Genomic DNA, 19,535 nt, shown 5'->3' on the forward strand with positions numbered 1-19,535 from the left:
AGTTTTGGTCGCCATACTATAGGAAGGATGTGGAGGCACTGGAACGGGTGCAGAGGAGGTTTAGCAGGATGTTGCCTGGTATTGTAGGAAGATCGTATGAGGAAAGGCTGAGGCACTTGGGGCTGTTTTCATTGGAGAAAATAAGGTTTAGGGGTGACTTGATAGAGGTGTACAAGATGATTAGGGGTTTAGATAGGGTTGACCATGAGAACCTTTTTCCACTTATGGAGTCAGCTATTACGAGGGGACATAGCTTTAAATTAAGGGGTGGTAGATATAGGACTGATGTTAGGGGTAGATTCTTTACTCAGCGAGTAGTGAGTTCATGGAATGCCCTGCCAGTAACAGTGGTGGACTCTCCCTCTTTATGGGCATTTAAATGGGCATTGGATAGGCATATGGAGGATAGTGGGCTAGTGTAGGTTAGGTGGGCTTGGATTGGCGCAACATCGAGGGCCAAAGGGCCTGTACTGTGCTGTATTTTGCTATGTTCTATGTTCTAACTGCTGGAAAACAGGATTAGAATGGCTAGGTGGTTGTTTTTTTTATGGACAGGCTCAATGGGCTGAAGAGATTTTTTCTCAGTGTAGTAGAACATTGTGACTCTCTGGTAAGTTTAGATTTGACACTGTTAGACTGGTACATGGAGAATGTTAACACCATCACTTTTACAAATAGTAAAGCAAAATGTGTCTTTTTTTTTAGTAAGTCTGTACTCACCAGAATATGTCAGACCAACATTGTTGTGTTTGGTGCAATCTTGGCGAGTGGCTGAAGATCGAGGGCAGTCTGACAGAAGTGTCTCATTGTCCGTCCATTCAGGGACCTCAGTCCCCATGAGCTCACTCAGCCTTGACACAGGCACTGTGACTCCACAGTGGAGCTGAGCACAAACCACGTGGGTGGTTTCCAAATCGCATTGAAGACCATACTCTGTTTTCTAGCTGTCACTGAACAGTCTCCAGTATGCCAGAGTTTTGAGAATTTCTAGGTATTAACAGAGAAGCTCTGTGCTCTGGGTGGGCCCATACAGTGGCTCAGTGGTTAACACTGCTGCTTCATAGCAGCAGGGACCTGGGTTTGATTCCAGCCTCGGGCGACTGTCTGTATGGAGTTTGCACAGTCTCCCCATGTCTGCACGGGTTTCTTCTGGGTGCTCCAGTTTCCTCTCACAATCCAAAGAAGTGCAGGTTAAGTGAATCAGCCATGTTAAATTGCTGATGGTGTTCAGGGATGGGTAGGTTAGGTGCATTAGCCAGGGGTAAATGTAGAGTTATGGGTTGGGGAATGGCTCTAGATGGGTTCCTCTTTGGAGGGTCGGTGTGGACTTGTTGGGTCGAAGGCCTTTTTCCACGCTGTAGGGATTCTATTTCTTCAGAACTGACCTCTCCACAGCTACCTGATGAAGGGGCAGCACCTCGAAAGATAGTACTTCTAAATAAACCTGTTGGACTACAACTTGGTGTTGTGTGATTTTTAACTTTGTCCACACAATTAATGCCAGAGCGCATGAGTTTCTCCAATACATTATGTTTTTTTTTCAGAGATTGACCCTAGAGGCAGACAGGAGGACACACTCCGTGAGGATCTGAGGGAGTGCCGCACTGTCGGAGGGTCAGTGCTGAGGGAGTGCCGCACTGTCAGAGGATCAGTGGTGAGGGAGTGCCACACTGTCGGAGGGTCAGTGCTGAGGGAGTGCCGCACTGTCGGAGGATCAGTGCTGAGGGAGTGCCGCACTGTCAGAGGGTCAGTGGTGAGGGAGTGCCACACTGTCGGAGGGTCAGTGGTGAGGGAGTGCCACACTGTCGGAGGGTCAGTGGTGAGGGAGTGCCACACTGTCAGAGGGTCAGTACTGAGGGAGTGCTGCACTGTTGGAGGGACAGCGCCAGGGGATTGCCGCGCTGTCAGAGGGTTGGTGCTGAGGGAGTGCTGCATTGCAATAAATGGAATATAGAAGCAGAATTTGGCCATTCAGCCCATCAAGTCTGCTGCATCATTCCATCATGACTCAGGTATTTTTCAATCCCATCTTCTGCCTTCTCCTCATAACTCTGATCTCCTCCTTATTCCAAAACAAGACGGAACATTGGAAGGAGATAAATGCTTAACAGCATAGTGTCAAGACATCAGTCTCTCCATCAACATTAGTATAATGAAGGAGCTGGTCATTGACTTCAGGAAGTGGAGTGGAAGGCACGCCCCATCTGCATCAATGGTGCTGAGGTGGAGATGGTTGAAAGCATCAAGTTCCTGGGAGTGACAATCACCAATAATCTGTCTTGGTCCACCCATGTTAACACTACAGTCAAGAAAGCACAGCAATGCCTCAACTTCCTCAGGAGGCTAAGGAGATTCAGTACATCCAGAAAGACTCTCAAATTTTTATAGATTCACCATAGAAAGCACCCTATCTGGATGCATCACAGATTCTTTCTCATCTCAGTCCTAAAGGGTAATCCCTTCATCCTGAGGCTATGCCCTCAGGTCCTAGTCTCTCTGACTAGTAGAAACATCTGCTCTACTACCACTCTATCCAGCCTCACAATATTGTGCAAGTTTCAACCAGACCCCCTCTCATCCTTCTAAACTCCATCAAGTATAGATCCAGAATCCTCAACCGCTTGTGATATGACAAGCTCTTCATCCTTGGGATCTTTCTTGTCACACTCCTCTGGACGTCTCCAAAACCAGCATACTTCTCCTTCGATATGAGGCCCAGAACTGCTTACAAATATTCCAAACGTGGTCTGACAAGCCTTTTCTCAGGCTCAGTAGTGTGATACTATAGATTTCAAAACATGAATAACTTCATAGATTGAATTAATCAATAAAGTTAAACTGTTAAATATGGAAAGAAGCAGCAATCACTCTGGAATAAGCTGGTAAGTGACAAAGACAAGCTGTTACACAGTGATGATAAACAATTAGCCATGTCCGGGAAGTTAAGTGGTCAAGATTATAAAAACAAAACTGCTTTTACACTCGCTTGATAACTGGATGCCTCATGCCACATGGAAAAACCACTGCCCTGCTGAAGAATCTAAGGGATAATTACAAGATAGAATGTGTCTTCAAGCAGACAGCTAAGGCCAAATATAACAAGAAACAAAGAAGTTACTTTCTGATAAGTAAGCAAGCTGCATTTTCAAGGACTCCAAAACAGTTGTCAATATTTTGGATGGAAGGACACTTTCATCAATAATATCACATTATGGAACTGAAGGAAGAAAAACTGTATAAGAATCCAACACCAGAACAATTCAACCACAAAACTTCAAAGAACAACACTGCACAAGGATCAAACCCTGGACACTTCCAGAGACAGACACAGTTGGTTGGAATCATAGCTAAATTCCAATTAATCGGGTAATAGCCAAATTGAGTTGTGAGGCTTAACTAGTTTACTTGGGTCTTATTTTGGTTGCTCCATGCAGTGAAGTTTAAATCAGAGCTTTAGTACTTGTTTGTCTGAGAAATCTCTTAAAAAGTAGCCAAATTGAATAGTTTGTGATGATTTACCCACAATAGTAGTACATCCCCATTTTTTATGTTCTAGCCCTCTTGAAATAAATGAAATTTAATTCAGAGAAGTGTGACATGTTTAATTTTAGAACATAGAACATAGAACAATACAGCGCAGAACAGGCCCTTCGGCCCTTGATGTTGGGCCAACCTGTGAACTATTCTCAGCTCGTCCCCCTTCACGAACCCATTATCATCCATGTGCTTATTTAAGAATTGTTTAAATCTCCCTAAAATGGCTGAGTTAACTACACTCGCAGGTAGGGCATTCCCTGCCCTTACCACTCTCTGCATAAAGAACCTGCCTCTGACATCTGTCTTAAATCTATTACCCCTCAATTTGTAGTTTTGCCCCCTCGTACACGCTGACGTCATTATGTTGTATTACTCTATAACCCTGAATGAACAAGGAGAAGATATGTAAAATAAAAGCTAAATTCTCAAGGGAGTATAGGAGCAGAGAGTCCTGGGTACATACAGTGTGTACAAATTGCTGAAGGTGACAGGACAGAGTGACAGTGTTTTAAGAAACCCTCAAGGATAGGTATAGAGTACAAGAAAATAGGAAAGTGATGATGAACCTTTATTGAACACTGTTTTAGGCTCAACTGAAGTATTATATACAAATCAGTAACAATATTGTGTTTACCTGAAGTGGCACTGGGAGAGAGTAACATTAGAACCAAGATAATTGTAACTCTCCAAGCTTCAAAACTAACTAGTTCTTGTGTAATATGTATGGTTCCGCAGGTAAGTACATGAAAGTTTTTGGTACTTACTAGTAAGTACATGAAAAAGGGCTTATGCCCAAAAGGTCGAATTTCCTGTTCCTTGGATGCTGCCTGACCTGCTGCGCTTTTCCAGCAACACATTTTCAGCTAATATGTATGGTTGTCAGCTGGGGGCAATGCTACATTGGGAGCTAGATTAATATTTAATTCATGAATCCAGCTGAGAATCTCAGTAGTAAGATCATGCCCGTGCATATCACTTACTTTCTTAATTTATGTACACAAGTATTTTTTCTCAATGTGTTCATTTTGCTGTTAAGGTTGAAACATCATTCTTCACAGATATTAGTTGTTTGAATCTATGGTTGATCCTAGGCAGAAATGGGATTGAATCAGACAATTTTTTAAAAAATATTCTGCAAACAGTAAAATCTCCAGTAAAATAATTTGATAAAATATTACATTTTGTGATGTTTTGATTTCATTTATTTTGATGACGAATATCACAAAGATCAATGTTTGCATCGGTTTTGTAGTAAATTGCTGATCTCTTTTGGATGGTGTACTTCATTCACAATGTAAATGACATGGAAAAACTGTCACTTATTAATCTTTTGGGTAACGTTTAACACCAAAGAAAAGAAAGTTGACAAAACTTTGGAGTTGGTTCAGTGCAAGTGCAATCTGGTTAAAAGCATCTTTTTATCTGACCTATTTTGACAGATAAATTCCTGATAAACAGCATTTTGAACCATGAATTGTAAATTAAAATGTACTTTGGGACCTGTCTCAAGGGTGCCAGCTGATTCAGAAACTAGAATTCGACTGTCTTTGTCCTTCTTGAGCAAATATGATCCAGTCTATTCTCCTTGTGTTGTCAATATGATGACAGCATCCCAATCTGTTCACAACCAGTTCATTAAGGATCAGAGAGCCCTGCTGGAGGAATGTTGTTTATTTCCAATAAATAATTTATGTCAGCAGAATTTTTAACTTTTAACTAGCTGCCAATATTTTCAGTAACCGATAATAAAAGTATTGCGAAGTAGATAAGTAGGACAGTTTTAGAGCTTGATTATTTCTTACCAGAGAATGAATTATAATGGGAAACAAAGATAGAAATTGCTGGAAAAGGTTAGCAGGTCTGCCAGCATCTGTGGAGAGAAATTAGAGTTAATGTTTCAGGTCCAGCGACTTTTCTTCAGAACTGAGGATTCCTGATTCAATTCCTGAAGAAGGGCTCATGCCCAAAACGTTGATTCTCCTGCTCCTTGGACGCTGCCTGACCTGCTGCGCTTTTCCAGCAACACATTTTCAGCTCAGTCCTGAGGAAAGGTCATAGAGTCATAGAGTAATACAACATGAAAACAGGTCCTTCAGCCCAAATTAGTCCCTGTTGACCATGGTGCCCACTCAGCTAGTTCCAATGTTGCACATTTGATCCATAGCTCTTTAAATCCTAGCCATCCATGTACCTATCCAAATAGTTTTTAAATGTTGCTATTGTACCTGCTTCAACCACTTTCCCTGGCAGCCCATTCCATATAGACACCACATTCTGTGTAAAGAAATTGCCCCTCAGGTCCTTCTTAAATCTTTCCCCTCTCACCTTAAACCTATACTCTCTAGTTTTCAGTTCCTCATCCCTGGGAAAAAGACTATGTGCATCCATCCTATCTATGTCCCTCATGACTTTATAGTGTCAATAATGTCATGACTCATTCTCCCACGTTCCATTTTGGGGTCAGGATTTAATGAGTGCCTACTGACATATTCTGACAAGGGATGTTGTTCTTCTGATGAGATGTTAAATTAAGACCCAGTTTACTGCCTTATGGGCACAGAAAAGATCCCATGTCACGATTCTAAAAGAAGTCATGACCAGCCTTCAGAAATGAGATAAGGAGAGCTCAGAAACAGTATATTCCTGTTAGGGGGAAAGGAATGGCTGGTAGGTGTAGGAAATACTGGATGACTAAAGAGATTGAGGGTTTGGTTAAGAAAAAGAAGGAAGCATATGTCAGGTATAGACAAGATAGATCAAATGAATCCTTAGAAGAGTATAAAGGCAGTAGGAGTATACTTAAGAGCAAAATCAGGAGTGCAAAAAGAGGACATGAGATAGCTTTGGCAAATAGAGTTAAGGAGAATCCAAAGGGTTTTTGCAAATATATTAAGGACAAAAGGGTAACGAGGGAGAGAATAGGGCCACTCAAAGATCAGCAAGACGGCCTTTGTGTGGAACCGCAGCAGATGTGGGAGATACTAAACGAGTATTTTGCATCAGTGTTTGCTGTGGAAAAGGATATGGAAGATATAGAAAGTGGGGAAATAAATGGTGACATCTTGCAAAATGTCCATATTACAGAGGAGGAAGTGTTGGATGTCTTGAAATGCATAAAAGTGGATAAATCCCTAGGACCTGATCAGGTGTACCCTAGAACTCTGTAGGAAGCTAGAGAAGTGATTACTGAGCTCCTTGGTACCCAGGAAGAATCATCCTGCTTTTGTGAAAGAGGAATCATGTATAATATATATAAAATATGTTTTGGATGTTTGAACTTTGATTTGATTTATTATTGTGACATATATCAACATACAGTGAAAAATATTGTTTTACTTGCTAACTAAAAAAAATCACATCTTAGATCTTGTGCCATTTTGATTTTCTGTGTGTCTGAAGGGTCTTAATGATTAACCTAAAAGGTATTTTTGTACCCATAGTGATTTTTGTTTATAAGATGTCTGAGATAGTTTTGGGAAACAAGTTTTTTTTTACTTTGGGAAGTTTTAATGAATGAACAAAATAAACAGTTGTGCATTTGATTTTCAGTTTAGTCGCTCAGGGATTGATTTGTTTTCTTTTGATTTAGGGAAGCATCTTATAGTTTTAGTTTGGGTGATTTTCAGAAGTCTTGGTTAAAGCTGAATGTGTAAACCAATTTCTCCGATTAAGGAATGTAGTTTAGGACTGTTAAGAACGAGGTTACCTCATTATAAGGAGTGTTGCTTAGAAGTTCTAGCCAGAAGTTTTCAATTCAAACCTTGAAGAGTATATTTGAAGCTGAGCAGGTCTAGGTTCAGTTCTCTGAAAGATCTAGGAAGGGCCGTCAAGTGTTTACGAGTGGGGATTGTAGCCACAATTGATTTAAGCCCAATAGATGTAACAGGGAATTCTCTCTGGTGTGAGGGCTGTAAAAGAATGCTTTTGAGATTAATGGGATTCTATTTTGTTATGTGTTTCAAAATCTATTTCATCTTTATTTCTTGCATATGATTAACTTTTGTTTCATTAAAGCCAGATCTGCAGCATTGTGTATTAATGTTTCAGTGAAAGACAACCTCATTAAAAAAAAATGATCCATCAAGCTAGATTTCAGTCTAGGACCTGACTTGTCCAGTAATTGAACATTTCCCTCTCTCAACATATAGCCATTCAGGTCATAACCTACCTTCCTATTTTTGTTACTAAAGTGGATAACCTCACATTATACTGCATTTACCATTTCATTCAGCTTGTCTAAATCACAATAATGTATCTCTGCATCCACCTTCACAGCTCACCCTTCCACCCAGCTTTGAGTTATCTGCAAATTTGGAGATATTACATTTAGTTCCCTCATCTAACTCATTTATACATTAATCTCTTATGTGGGACTTTGTTCTGAAAGTGGGACTTCTGAAAGTTGAAATAAACTACATCCACTGGCTCCTTCTCATCAACATTACAAGTTACAACTTTGAAGAGTTCCAATTGATTTGTCAACACGATTTGCCTTTTGTAAACCAAGCTAACTGTCTGATGATGATGATGATAGCTGTGTAGATAATTAGTGAAGAGGACATAAAGAAAGGAATTATAGAAAGGTTGAGCAAGTGGGCAGAGTTCTGGCAAATGGAAAAATGTGAAATGGTTCATTTGGTGAGAAGAATAAAAAAGCTTGTTATCCAAAAAGTGAGGGATTGCAGAGTTCTGAGATGTGGAAGGATCTGAGTATCCATGTGCATGAATTGTAAAACACTAGTATGAAAATGCAGCAAATAATTGGGAAAGCTAATGGAATGTTTTATGTATTGCATAGGAAAATGAATACAAAAGTAGGTTATGCTTCAACTTTCAACATATTGTCTAGCTAACACCAATTGTTACAGTTAACCTGAGAACACAACTTTTAAAAGAAAGTTTTGTGATCTACACATGAAAGAAGTGAAACTATCATGGTATTTGAACAGATGAAAGACTCCACAAGCAAGGTATTTTTCAATGTATAATTTCAGTTACATTACACTGTAAACTTTTGCTATAAATTCTGTGTCTTACAATTGTGTCCTCCACAACCACCTGATGAAAGAACAATGCTCTGAAAGCTAGTGTGTTTCCAATTAAACCTGTTGGACTATAACCTGGAGTTGTGTGATTTTTAACTTTGTACACCCCAGTCCAAAACCAGCATCTCCAAATCATGCTTCAATTATACAGGGTATTGGTAAACTACATCAATAACACTGCGCACAGTACAAAGAACAACAAAGAACAAAGAAAATTTACAGTCTAGGAACAGGCCCTTCAGCCCTCCAAGCATGAGCCGATCCAAATGTACTGTCTAAACCTGTCGGTCAATTCCTAAGCATCTGTATCCCCCTACTCCGCACCTACTCATGCATTTATCCAGACGCATCTTAAATGAATCAACCGTGCCTGCCTCAACCACCTCTGCTGGCAATGTGTTCCAAACGCCCACCACTCTCTGTGTAATGTACTTGCCACATGTATCCCCCTTAAACCTTCCACCTCTCTTGAAAGCGTGACTTCTCGTTGTTGAATCCCTCACCCTGGGAAAAAGCTTGTCTTTGTCCACCCTGTCTATACCCTTCATGATTTTGTAAACCTCAATCAGGTCCCCCCATAATCTTCTTTTTTCTAATGAAAATAAACCTAACCTACTCAACCTCTCTTCATAGCTAACACCTTCCATACCAGGCAACATCCTCGTAAACCTTCTCTGCACCCTCTCCAAAGCGTCCACATCCTTTTGATAATGTGGCGACCAGAACTGTACACAATATTCTAAATGCGGCTGAACCAATGTCTTGTACAATGTTAACATGACCTGCCAGCTCTTATACTCAATACCCTGTCTGATGAAGGCAAGCATACTATATGCCTTCTTGACCACTCTATCCACTTGTGTGCAGCAACTTTCAGGGTATAATGGACCTGCACTCCCAGATCTCTCTGCCCAGCAACTTTTCGCAAGGCTTTTCTGTTCATTGTATAATTCGCTCTAGAATTAGTCTTGCCTAAATGTATCACCTCAAATTTGTCGGGATTGAAATCCATCTGCAACTTTTCTGCCCAACTCTCCAGTCTATCTATATCCTCCTGTATTCTTTGATAGTCCCTTATGCTTTCTGCTACTCCACCAATCTTCATGTCATTTGCAAACTTGCAAGCTGTTGATCAGACCAACAGTGCCCTCTTCCAGATCATTTAGATATCACAAACAACACTGACCCCAACACAGACCCCTGTGGAACACCACTGGTCACCTTTCTCCACTTCAACTACTACTCTCTGTCTCCTGTTGCTCAACCAGTTCTTTATCCACCTAGCTAGAACATCCTGCACACCATATGACTTCACTTTCTCCATTAGTCTACCATGGGGAACCTTATCAAACACCTTACTAAAGTCCATGTATATGACATCAAATGCCCTTCCTTCAGCTATCAACTTGGTCACTTCCTCAAAGAACTATTAACTTGGTAAGGCACGATCTCTCCCGCACAAAACCATGTTGCCTATCATTGATAAGCACATTCATTTCTAAAATAAATAGATCCTATCCCTCAGTACCTTCTCCAGCAACTTTCCAACCACTGACGTCAGTCTCACTGGTCTGTAGTTACCCGGAATATCCCTACTACCGTTCCTGTCCAGTATTAGTCACTTTATTCAAGACTGGGCATAAAAACATTGCAAATAGTTTGAGAAGTTACCAGACTAATGCCCAAACTCCACCAGCTACCATAGTGGGATTTGAACCAAAGTCCTAGAGCAAAAGCCTGGGTCTCTTGCTTATTCATCTTGTGACATTACAACAGCATCTGCATTGTGAACTATGTGGGAGATTTAAAGAATAAGCAGGGTAGGTACGAATATGAAATTGATGCCATAGTCAGATCAGCTATTCTCAGTGAATTGCAGGGAAGGCTCGAGGACTCCTGTTTTGTATTTGAAATGTTGGGCGACCGAGAGCCAAAGTAGGTAACGGTAGTCAAGTAACAGAAGAATTTTGGACAAATTATATTTTAAGGAGCGTGGAAGAAGGAAAGCTAATGAGTGATCAAGTATAATACACATCCTCCAAAAAAAATGTAATTTGATAATTTGGTCTCTATGTTAGGATTTAAGAAGGTTAGAATAAAAATAACCAGAATTAGGCAGCTCAATGAAGAAAGGAAGCATTTTGCACTTCTGATGAAAAGGAAACTGGCTCCCAGGGTCAACAGATGGGCTTCCTCATCAAACTACCTTCCCAAGAAGGCCTTCAGAGCCAACTACTCCAGCATAAACCCCTCTTCTCCTACTGGAAGCAAAGGTGTAAGACCAGAATATCTGGATAAGAACCCACCTGATGCCAGATCAGGCATTGACAACCTCAAATTCAAAATCTCAAAGGTGAGTGTAAGCTAACCAGAAATCGGAGTTCCCATGTGGCTACGCAAAATAAAAACATTATTCTTCATTTCTCCTTTTAAATTTGATCTGGCTTTTCCTTTACACTTACATATACACATCCTGTCCAAGTTGGGAAAGGAACTAATTCAGAGGATCACGTGATTTATTAAAAGTTGTAGAACTGTGGATTATAAATAAAAATTGACTCAGAAATTGTGATGAGTTTTCAGTCTATCAATCAGAATGAAAGAAAATTAGACTAATTCTTCAGACAAGGATGTGAAATGTGAATTCATTATTCTGCAACTTGTACTCTGGAACCAAACACTTCACGCTGGAAACTCAAATCATTTTTATTTCAGGGATCCCATTCTGGCCTTACAGCAACGATGCTCAAGAACAACACCAACAGCTCACATAAAATGCTTCTGAAAAGATCAAGTTCTCTTCCCAGTCTCTGGTCTAGCATCTCTGATTTTGATCTTTAACAGAAAACAATTGGAATGCTTTTTTAAAATTGAAGGTGAAAACATTCCCTTTTTGCTTGAAGTAAAAGTACAAAAAAGGAAATGCTAACTTGGGAATTTATTGAAAAATTGTTAACACTAATGTTTCTGATTTTAATGTGGAAATCCAAAGTGTTTACTAATGCATGGGCTGTTTGGTCATAGAGAAGCAATGTTGTTCAATGTATTTTGCAGTAGACTTGTGGCTAATATGGAATCTTCTAGGAGAAAGTGAGGACTGCAGATGCTGGAGATCAGAACTGAAAATGTGTTGCTGGAAAAGCGCAGCAGGTCAGGCAGCATCCAAGGAACAGGAGAATCGACGTTTCGGACATGAGACCTTCTTCAGGAATGAGGAAAGTGTGCCAAGCAGGCTAAGATAAAAGGTAGGGAGGAAGGACTTGGGGAAGGGGTGTTGGAAATGTGATAGGTGGAAGGAGGTTAAGGTGAGGGTGATAGGCCGGAGTGGGTGTGGGGGCGGAGAGGTCAGGAAGAAGATTGCAGGTTAGGAGGGCGGTGCTGAGTTCGAGGGTTGGGACTGAGACAAGGTGGGGGGAGGGGAAATGAGGAAACTGGAGAAATCTACATTCATCCCTTGTGGTTGGAGGGTTCCCAGGCGGAAGATGAGGCGCTCTTCCTCCAACCGTCGTGTTGCTATGGTCTGGTGATGGAGGAGTCCAAGGACCTGGATGTCCTTGGTGGAGTGGGAGGCAGAGCTGAAGTGTTGAGCCACAGGGCGGTTGGGTTGGTTGGTTCGGGTGTCCCAGAGGTGTTCTCTGAAACGTTCTGCAAGTAGGCGGCCTGTCTCCCCAATATAGAGGAGGCCACATCGGGTGCAGCAGATGCAGTAAATGATATGTGTGGAGGTGCAGGTGAATTTGTGGCAGATATGGAAGGACGACGACGACAGCGGCTGGAGGAAGAGCGCCTCATCTTCCGCCTAGGAACCCTCCAACCACAAGGAATGAATGTAGATTTCTCCAGTTTCATATTTCCCCTCCCCCGACCTTGTCTCAGTCCCAACCCTTGAACTCAGCACCACCCTCCTAACCTGCAATCGTCTTCCTGACCTCTCCACCCCCACCCCCACTCCGGCCTATCACCCTCATCTTAACCTCCTTCCACCTATCGCATTTCCAACGCCCCTCCCCCAAGTCCCTCCTCCCTACCTTTTATCTTAGCCTGCTTGACACACGTTCCTCATTCCTAAAGAAGGGCTTATGCCTGAATTGTCGATTCTCCTGCTCCTTGAATGCTGCCTGACCTGCTGCGCTTTTCCAGCAACACATTTTCAGCTGATATGGAATCAGCAATCTCATCCATATACAAGGAAGGAATCTGAATCATTATTTTAGACAATCATTCGTAAAATAGTAACAGAATGATGCGAGATGTTTGCAAACTAAATGCAATATACCTAAATTACTCCAAGTGTAAGACATTAGCCCAGATATTATGACGACTGGATCGTTGTTTTTACGTGTAACTGAGCTTGTACATCAGGTTCATGCAGAATTCCTGACTCCAAGGAATTGTCCAGAAAACAGAAAATTCCCATGAACTATCCCCTGAAAAATGCCTTCAATGTTGTAGAATTTGGAAGGTTCTAATTCATGTAAAATTTACAATTTATCCAGGATAAATCAGAGGATAAAAACCGATATAAACTCCTGGGTAACTATTAAACTGACATCCTTCCAGACCTCCTTTCCCACATTACTCCCACCAGCCCACACAGTCCACCCAACCCCGACCCAATATCCACCTCTGTCTACCCCAACTTACCCAAAAGACTCATCCACAAAACTGGCACTTTACCCTTACCCACCTGGCCTCATCTCCTGCCACCAACTTTCCCATTTCACAGTAGCTGGTCATACTACAGAGTACAGCCCAGTGACTTCTGCAAAAAGGGATGTGGTTTCCATGCCAACTTTCTCTGCTGCTGGAGGGGAGGATTCCTGAGTCAGTTTCCACTGGTATGTTAACAAGGACCTCCTGTCCAGAACTAATCTAAAAGGTAAGTGGGTATGGGACACCTGCACCAACCAACTCAACCGCCCTGTGGCTGAACACTTTAACTCCCCCTCCCACTCTGCCAAGGACATGCAGGTCCTTGGCCTCCTCCATCACCAGACCATGGCAACACGACGCCTGGAGGGAGAGCGCCTCATCTTCTGCCTAGGAACCCTCCAACCACAAGGGATGAATGCAGATTTCTCCAGCTTCCTCATTTTCCCTCCCCCCACCTTTTCTCAGTCCCAACCCTCAGACTCAGCACCGCCTTCTTGACCTGCAATCTTCTTCCCGACCTCTCAACCCCACCCCCTCTCCTGCCTATCACCCTCACCTTAACCTCCTTCCACCTATCACATTCCCAACGCCCCTCCCCCAAGTAACCTCCTCCCTACCTTTTATCTCTTCATTCCTGAAGAAGGGCTTATGCCCGAAATGTCGATTCTCCTTCTCCTTTGATGCTGCCTGACCTGCTGCGCTTTTCCAGCAACACATTTTTAAGCTCTGATCCCCAGCATCTGCAGTCCTCACTTTCTCCTAGTACATTTCATTCTGATCAAAATCAGAAATAGGTTCATATTTCTGGACCATTTTCTACTAAAATCAGTGCATTGTTAAAGCATGGTTAGCCAAGACTGATTTAAAATCTGGACTAAACCAACAGCACTCACCACTGCAAATTAAGGACATGTGATGAACTTCATGTCTGTTTAAGAAATAATGTAGCTGTAATGGAAGTTTAGAACTGTACCCTGGTTCAGTTTTGATTCCTGATCTACCCTTTCTTCTTGTTTTCAAAGACCCTGCTGGGGAGGAGACATTGCTAGTTCAGTTCAGAAGGATTTTGCATAAAATCAGCACAATTAATTCCTTCTGTTGTTTTCCTCCCTCTTCCCATGCCAATATCATTCCCTGGTTTAGATGTGAAAGTATATATTGAAACTCCTCCCTCACCTAAATACAAAATCTCAAGAATGAATTGTGGCTGATCACCCATTTAATGAAGCAGCACTTAATAGTTCCAGGGTTTGTAATACAAGTTTACTTGCTCCCTTCAGATCTCAACATGAAGGAAAGAAAATTCTTAAGAATAAACAAATGGAACTCATAGAATCATAGAGATGTACACCATGGAAACAGACCCTTCGGTCCAACCCGTCCATGCCGACCAGATATCCCAACCCAATCTAGTCCCACCTGCCAGCACCTGGCCCATATCCCTCCAAACCCTTCCTATTCATATACCCATCCAAATGTCTCTTAAATGTTGCAATTGTACCAGCCTCCACCACTTCCTCTGGCAGCTCATTCCATACACATACCACCCTCTGTGTGAAAACGTTGCCCCTTAGGTCTCTTTTATATCTATCCCCTTTCACCCTAAACCTATGCCCTCTAGTTCTGGACTCCCCAACCCCAGGGAAAAGACTTTGTCTATTTATCCTATCCATGCCCCTCATAATTTTGTAAAGCTCTATCAGGTCACCCCTCAGCCTCCGACGCTCCAGGGAAAACAGCCCCAGCCTGTTCAGCCTCTCCCTGTAGCTCAAATCCTCCAACCCTGGCAACATCCTTGTAAATCTTTTCTGAACCCTTTCAAGTTTCACAACATCTTTCCGATAGGAAGGAGACCAGAATTGCATGCAAAATTCCAACAGTGGCCTAACCAATGTCCCGTACTTCCCAACTCCTGTACTCAATACTCTGACCAATAAAGGAAAGCATACCAAACGCCTTCACTATCCTAGCTAACTGCGACTCCACTTTCAAGGAGCTATGAACCTGCACACCAAGGTCTCTTTGTTCAGCAACACTCCCTAGGACCTTACCATTAAGTGTAGAAGTCCTGCTAAGATTTGTTTTCCCAAAATGCAACACCTCGCATTTATCTGAATTAAACTCCATCTGCCACTTCTCAGCCCATTGGCCCAGCTGGTCCAGATCCTGTTGTAATCTGAGGTAACCCTCTTCACTGTCCACTACACCTCCAATTTTGCTGTCATCTGCAAACCTACTAACTGTACCTCATGGTTGCATCCAAATCATTTATGTAAATGACAAAAAGTAGAGGGCCCAGCACCGATCCTTGTGGCACTCCACTGGTCACAGGCCTCCAGTCTGAAAAACAACCCCCCCCCCCCCCCCACTACCATCTGTCTTCTACCTTTGAGCCAGTTCTGTATCCAAATGGCTAGTTCTCCCTGTATTTCATGAGATCTAACCTTGCTAATCAGTCTCCCATTGGGGATCATTGTCGAATGCCTTACTGAAGTCCATATAGATAACATATACTGTTCTGCCCTCATCAATCTTCTTTGTTACTTCTTCAAAAAACTCAATCAAGTTTGTGAGACATGATTTCCCACGCGCAAAGCCATGTTGACTATCCCGAATCAGTCCTTGCCTTTTCAAATACATGTACATCCTGTCCCTCAGGATTCCCTCCAACAACTTGCCCACCACCAAGGTCAGGCTCACCGGTCTACAGTTCCCTGGCTTGTCTTTACTGCTCTTCTTAAATAGTGGCACCACGTCTGCCAACTTCCAGTCTTCCGACACCTCACCTGTGACCATTGATGATACAAATATCTCAGCAGGAGGCTCAGCAATCACTTCTCTAGCTTCCCACAGAGTTCTCGGGTACACCTGATCAGGTCCTGGGAATTTATCTACTTTTATGCATTTCAAGACATCTAGCACTTCCTCCCCTGAAATCTGGACATTTTGCAGGATGTCACCATCTATTCCCCTACAGTCTATAACTTCCATATCCTTTTCCACAGTAAATACTGATGCAAAATATTTATTTAGTATCTCCCCCATTTTCTGTGGCTCCAAATTCACTTCAATTCACCACAGAACCAAATTAAGTTGGTTTAGCACAACTTTGAGAGACCAAGGTCATTTAACATCTTCGGATTCCTAACCTCAGCAGGTTCTCAGAAGTGAATTTCTGCTCCTTCTCTGATCTGTAGGTCAAGAGAAACATCCAAAACCAAACAATGAAAAGGAGCTCAAACATGGATTAGCAATAATTCTGAATGTTGAAGTGGAACCAATGAATGTTATCTCTAATAACATCTTTTCCAGGGCAGAATCTGCACCGTGTATTTATTCTGCAAATAACATTATAATTTCCAAAACGTGACACAGCAAATTGGTCAATGAAACTTGAAAAAAATGGATGTTTTACAATTGTGCCTATTTCAACCACACAATTTAAAAAAGTTTAACACTTTGTGTTACAGTATGAAATCCTCCTGCTGTTGTATCCCAGAAGTAATCGAGGGAATGTTGTGGATCAGGATTATTGCACTGATTCCACCAAATACTTGAAGCAGGTAAAAGTGAAGCATCTCCAAAGGAGAAAGGCGAACTGAAGGGTCCTGGTTCACTGGTGTCAGCTCGTCAAATAGTTGTGTGTTGGGAGTTTTGGCTTCTTCTTCTTGGTTTTCAATACAGGTGGCAGAGCAATTCTGAAAGCAGTCCTGATTTAATAAAAAAACATTGTCACCAAATCATATAAAAATCAAATATTCAAAAGAATTCAACCAACTGAATTGTATAATACTCACTCGCATGTAGTGCAAATGGGACTAAAGTTGCAAAATACTGATAATTAAAGAGAGAAATTAATTAATAACTAATTGCTGTTTCGTCAAGTAAAAACAAGACCTAGCTGTACTGAAACTCACTTGATAAGCAGACCGAACACACGTAACCAATTTCAATCAAATTACGGTGACAGAAACAGGCAGCTCGATAATCCACATGAACTGGAGGGGGTAGGACAAGCTGAGACCTCTGCTCAGGGTCTGGTAAAAATACCCACTGAAAGGAAAAAAAATACAAACAGAGGGTTAAAAACCCACAAGAACTTACAATTTAGCCTTTATTATTTTGATAAATCTTTGCTGAGTCATGTATCGATGGCTTATGGGACAACGGCAGGTAAATGAAATTGACATACAGGTGAGCCATGATCTAACTGAGTGGAAGTTCAGGATCCAGAGAAGTGTGAGCAGATGTATTTTGGGGAGTCTTCGAGAGCAAAGGAGTACACAATGAAAAGTAGGATCCTAGAAAGTACAGGGCTTCAGAGGGACCTGAGTCAGCATGTACACGGCAAGGAGAGATGGATGAAGCAGTTAAAAAGGTTTAAGGGATACTTGCCTTTATTAGTTAAGGTATCAAATACAAGAGCAGGAAGGTTATCTGGAGCTGTATAACATATTAAGTAGGCTGCAGTACTGTGAGCAGTTCTGGTTGCAGAGCTATGGGGAGGATGTCACTGCAGTAGAGAAAGTACAGAGGAGATGCACAGGGATGTTGCCTGGGCTGGAGCCTGTCAGTTATGAAAGAGAGACTAAATACACTGGTACCGTTTTCCTTAGAGCAGAGAATGCTGAGGGGAAGTTTGATTGAGGTGAACAAAATTATGAGGAATATACACAGGGCAGATCCAAACGTGGCTCCCATGGCGATATAAAGGCCCAGGTCAATATTGTCCACAAGTCCGATTCGATGTAATTTAAAAAGGGCCGCCACATCTTATAGAATGGTTCTGTTTTCTGGCGCACCACATTTATGAGATAATCTTGGGGGACGTGCTCAATCACCAATCTTCGCCTCCCCATGAGACCTGGGGGTGGGGGTTCTGAGATCTAGTTCATTAGAATGTCCTTCCTTGCACAGTGTGAGAGAATATTAAATAATCTCTTCCCATATTCCCATGCAGTGAAGGCAAATTTGGCAATCCCAAAAGAAGGGATACCGGATCCATCTTAACCTTGACTCCCAGAATCCCCTCCAACTCACTAACTATGGCACCCAATATCCACGGATCCTGTAAAATAACCATAAACACCGCGTAAGGGTGCTATGCTAATTTTACATTTTGGACATTCTGCAGATGCTCATTTCTTGAACTTTGCTAACCAGCCTGGAGCCATATAGGCCCTGTGAAGAATCTTCATCTACATAGCTTGCGTTTTATTGCATATCGAAATTTTGTTCACATTCTCCCATGTTTCAAATGAAATTTCTTCTCCTACTTCCTGACTCCAGATTCCAGAGTCTTTCCATATCCTCCAGGGCGCTCCCTCTCTGTAAATGGTGTAGGATACTGACTGAGTGCCTGCACACTGCAGCACTCTTCTCTCTATATCAGACTTATAGGGCTGAGCCATAACAGTGATCCTTCTCTGCATGTAGTCCTAATCTGGAAATAATGGAAGAGGTCCCTACTAGATTGCTCATATTTGTGACTTAATTGATCAAAAGACATCAGGAACTCTCCTTCAGATAAATCTCCCAAACAAGAGACTCCCTTGACCTCCCATGCCTTAAAGCCAGAGTCTATTGACCTCTGCCTAAATCCTGGGGCTCCAACTACAGGGGTGAATGGTGAGGTCTTATGTGAATTTCCCTTGTCCTGCCACATTATTCTCCAAACTTTGACCATTTTTAAGATAATCGGGCTTTTACAATGCTCAATCACGGATTTCATCCTATCCATAAACAGTACATTAATGAGGGGTCACCTTAGCTGCGAAGCTTTGATGTCAAGCCATATCAACCCCCGATCCTTGTGCATCCAGTCAGCCACATAATGCAAGAGGGCATCTGTTTGATATGGCTTCAAATCTGGGAGGTCCACCCTCTACACCACCTCACCCCCCCCACCCCCCACCCCCACCCCCACCCCCCCCACTCCCCCACAACCCATATCCTGCACAAAGTGCATCTTATTAAATGTAATGACAGGGTGTCTATGACACCAGATGAAGGACCCAAGCCAGCAGTTAACCTCCGCAGCACCTGTCTGGGCACCATTCTCATAGGAATTAGTAGCCGAGGAAGAACATTCATTTTAATCAAGGCTATTCGGCCTAACCAAGATATTGGTAAAACCCTCCCACCGCTGCAGACCCTGTCTTATCCCATCAAACAATTGCACAAAGTCAGCTCTGTACAGCTGATGGAAAATGGGAGTAATGAAAATACCCAAATAAAGAAAACTTATTTGCAACCATCGAAAGGGAAACTGTGTTCCATCCTCCAGATCAGACACTCCCA

General features: G+C 42.2%; 1 protein-coding gene across 5 annotated transcripts in view; it reads right to left on the reverse strand.

The window, feature by feature from the left end:
* Positions 1–16,551: 16,551 nt before the first annotated feature.
* The window catches only part of gtf2h3 (general transcription factor IIH, polypeptide 3), a 31,328-nt gene continuing 28,344 nt past the window's right edge, over positions 16,552–19,535 (reverse strand). For all 5 annotated transcript variants that reach the window (XM_060843317.1, XM_060843316.1, XM_060843319.1 and 2 more), the window contains 3 exons: positions 17,153–17,288; positions 17,033–17,069; positions 16,552–16,945 (listed from right to left, as the gene is read on the reverse strand). In XM_060843317.1, the coding sequence (XP_060699300.1) occupies positions 16,858–16,945; positions 17,033–17,069; positions 17,153–17,288 (261 nt within the window). In that variant the 3' untranslated portion in view covers positions 16,552–16,857. The remainder of the gene's footprint in view (positions 16,946–17,032; positions 17,070–17,152; positions 17,289–19,535) is intronic.

The sequence above is a fragment of the Hemiscyllium ocellatum genome, chromosome 24 (assembly GCF_020745735.1).
Source record: "Hemiscyllium ocellatum isolate sHemOce1 chromosome 24, sHemOce1.pat.X.cur, whole genome shotgun sequence".
NCBI classification, from domain to species: domain Eukaryota; kingdom Metazoa; phylum Chordata; class Chondrichthyes; order Orectolobiformes; family Hemiscylliidae; genus Hemiscyllium; species Hemiscyllium ocellatum.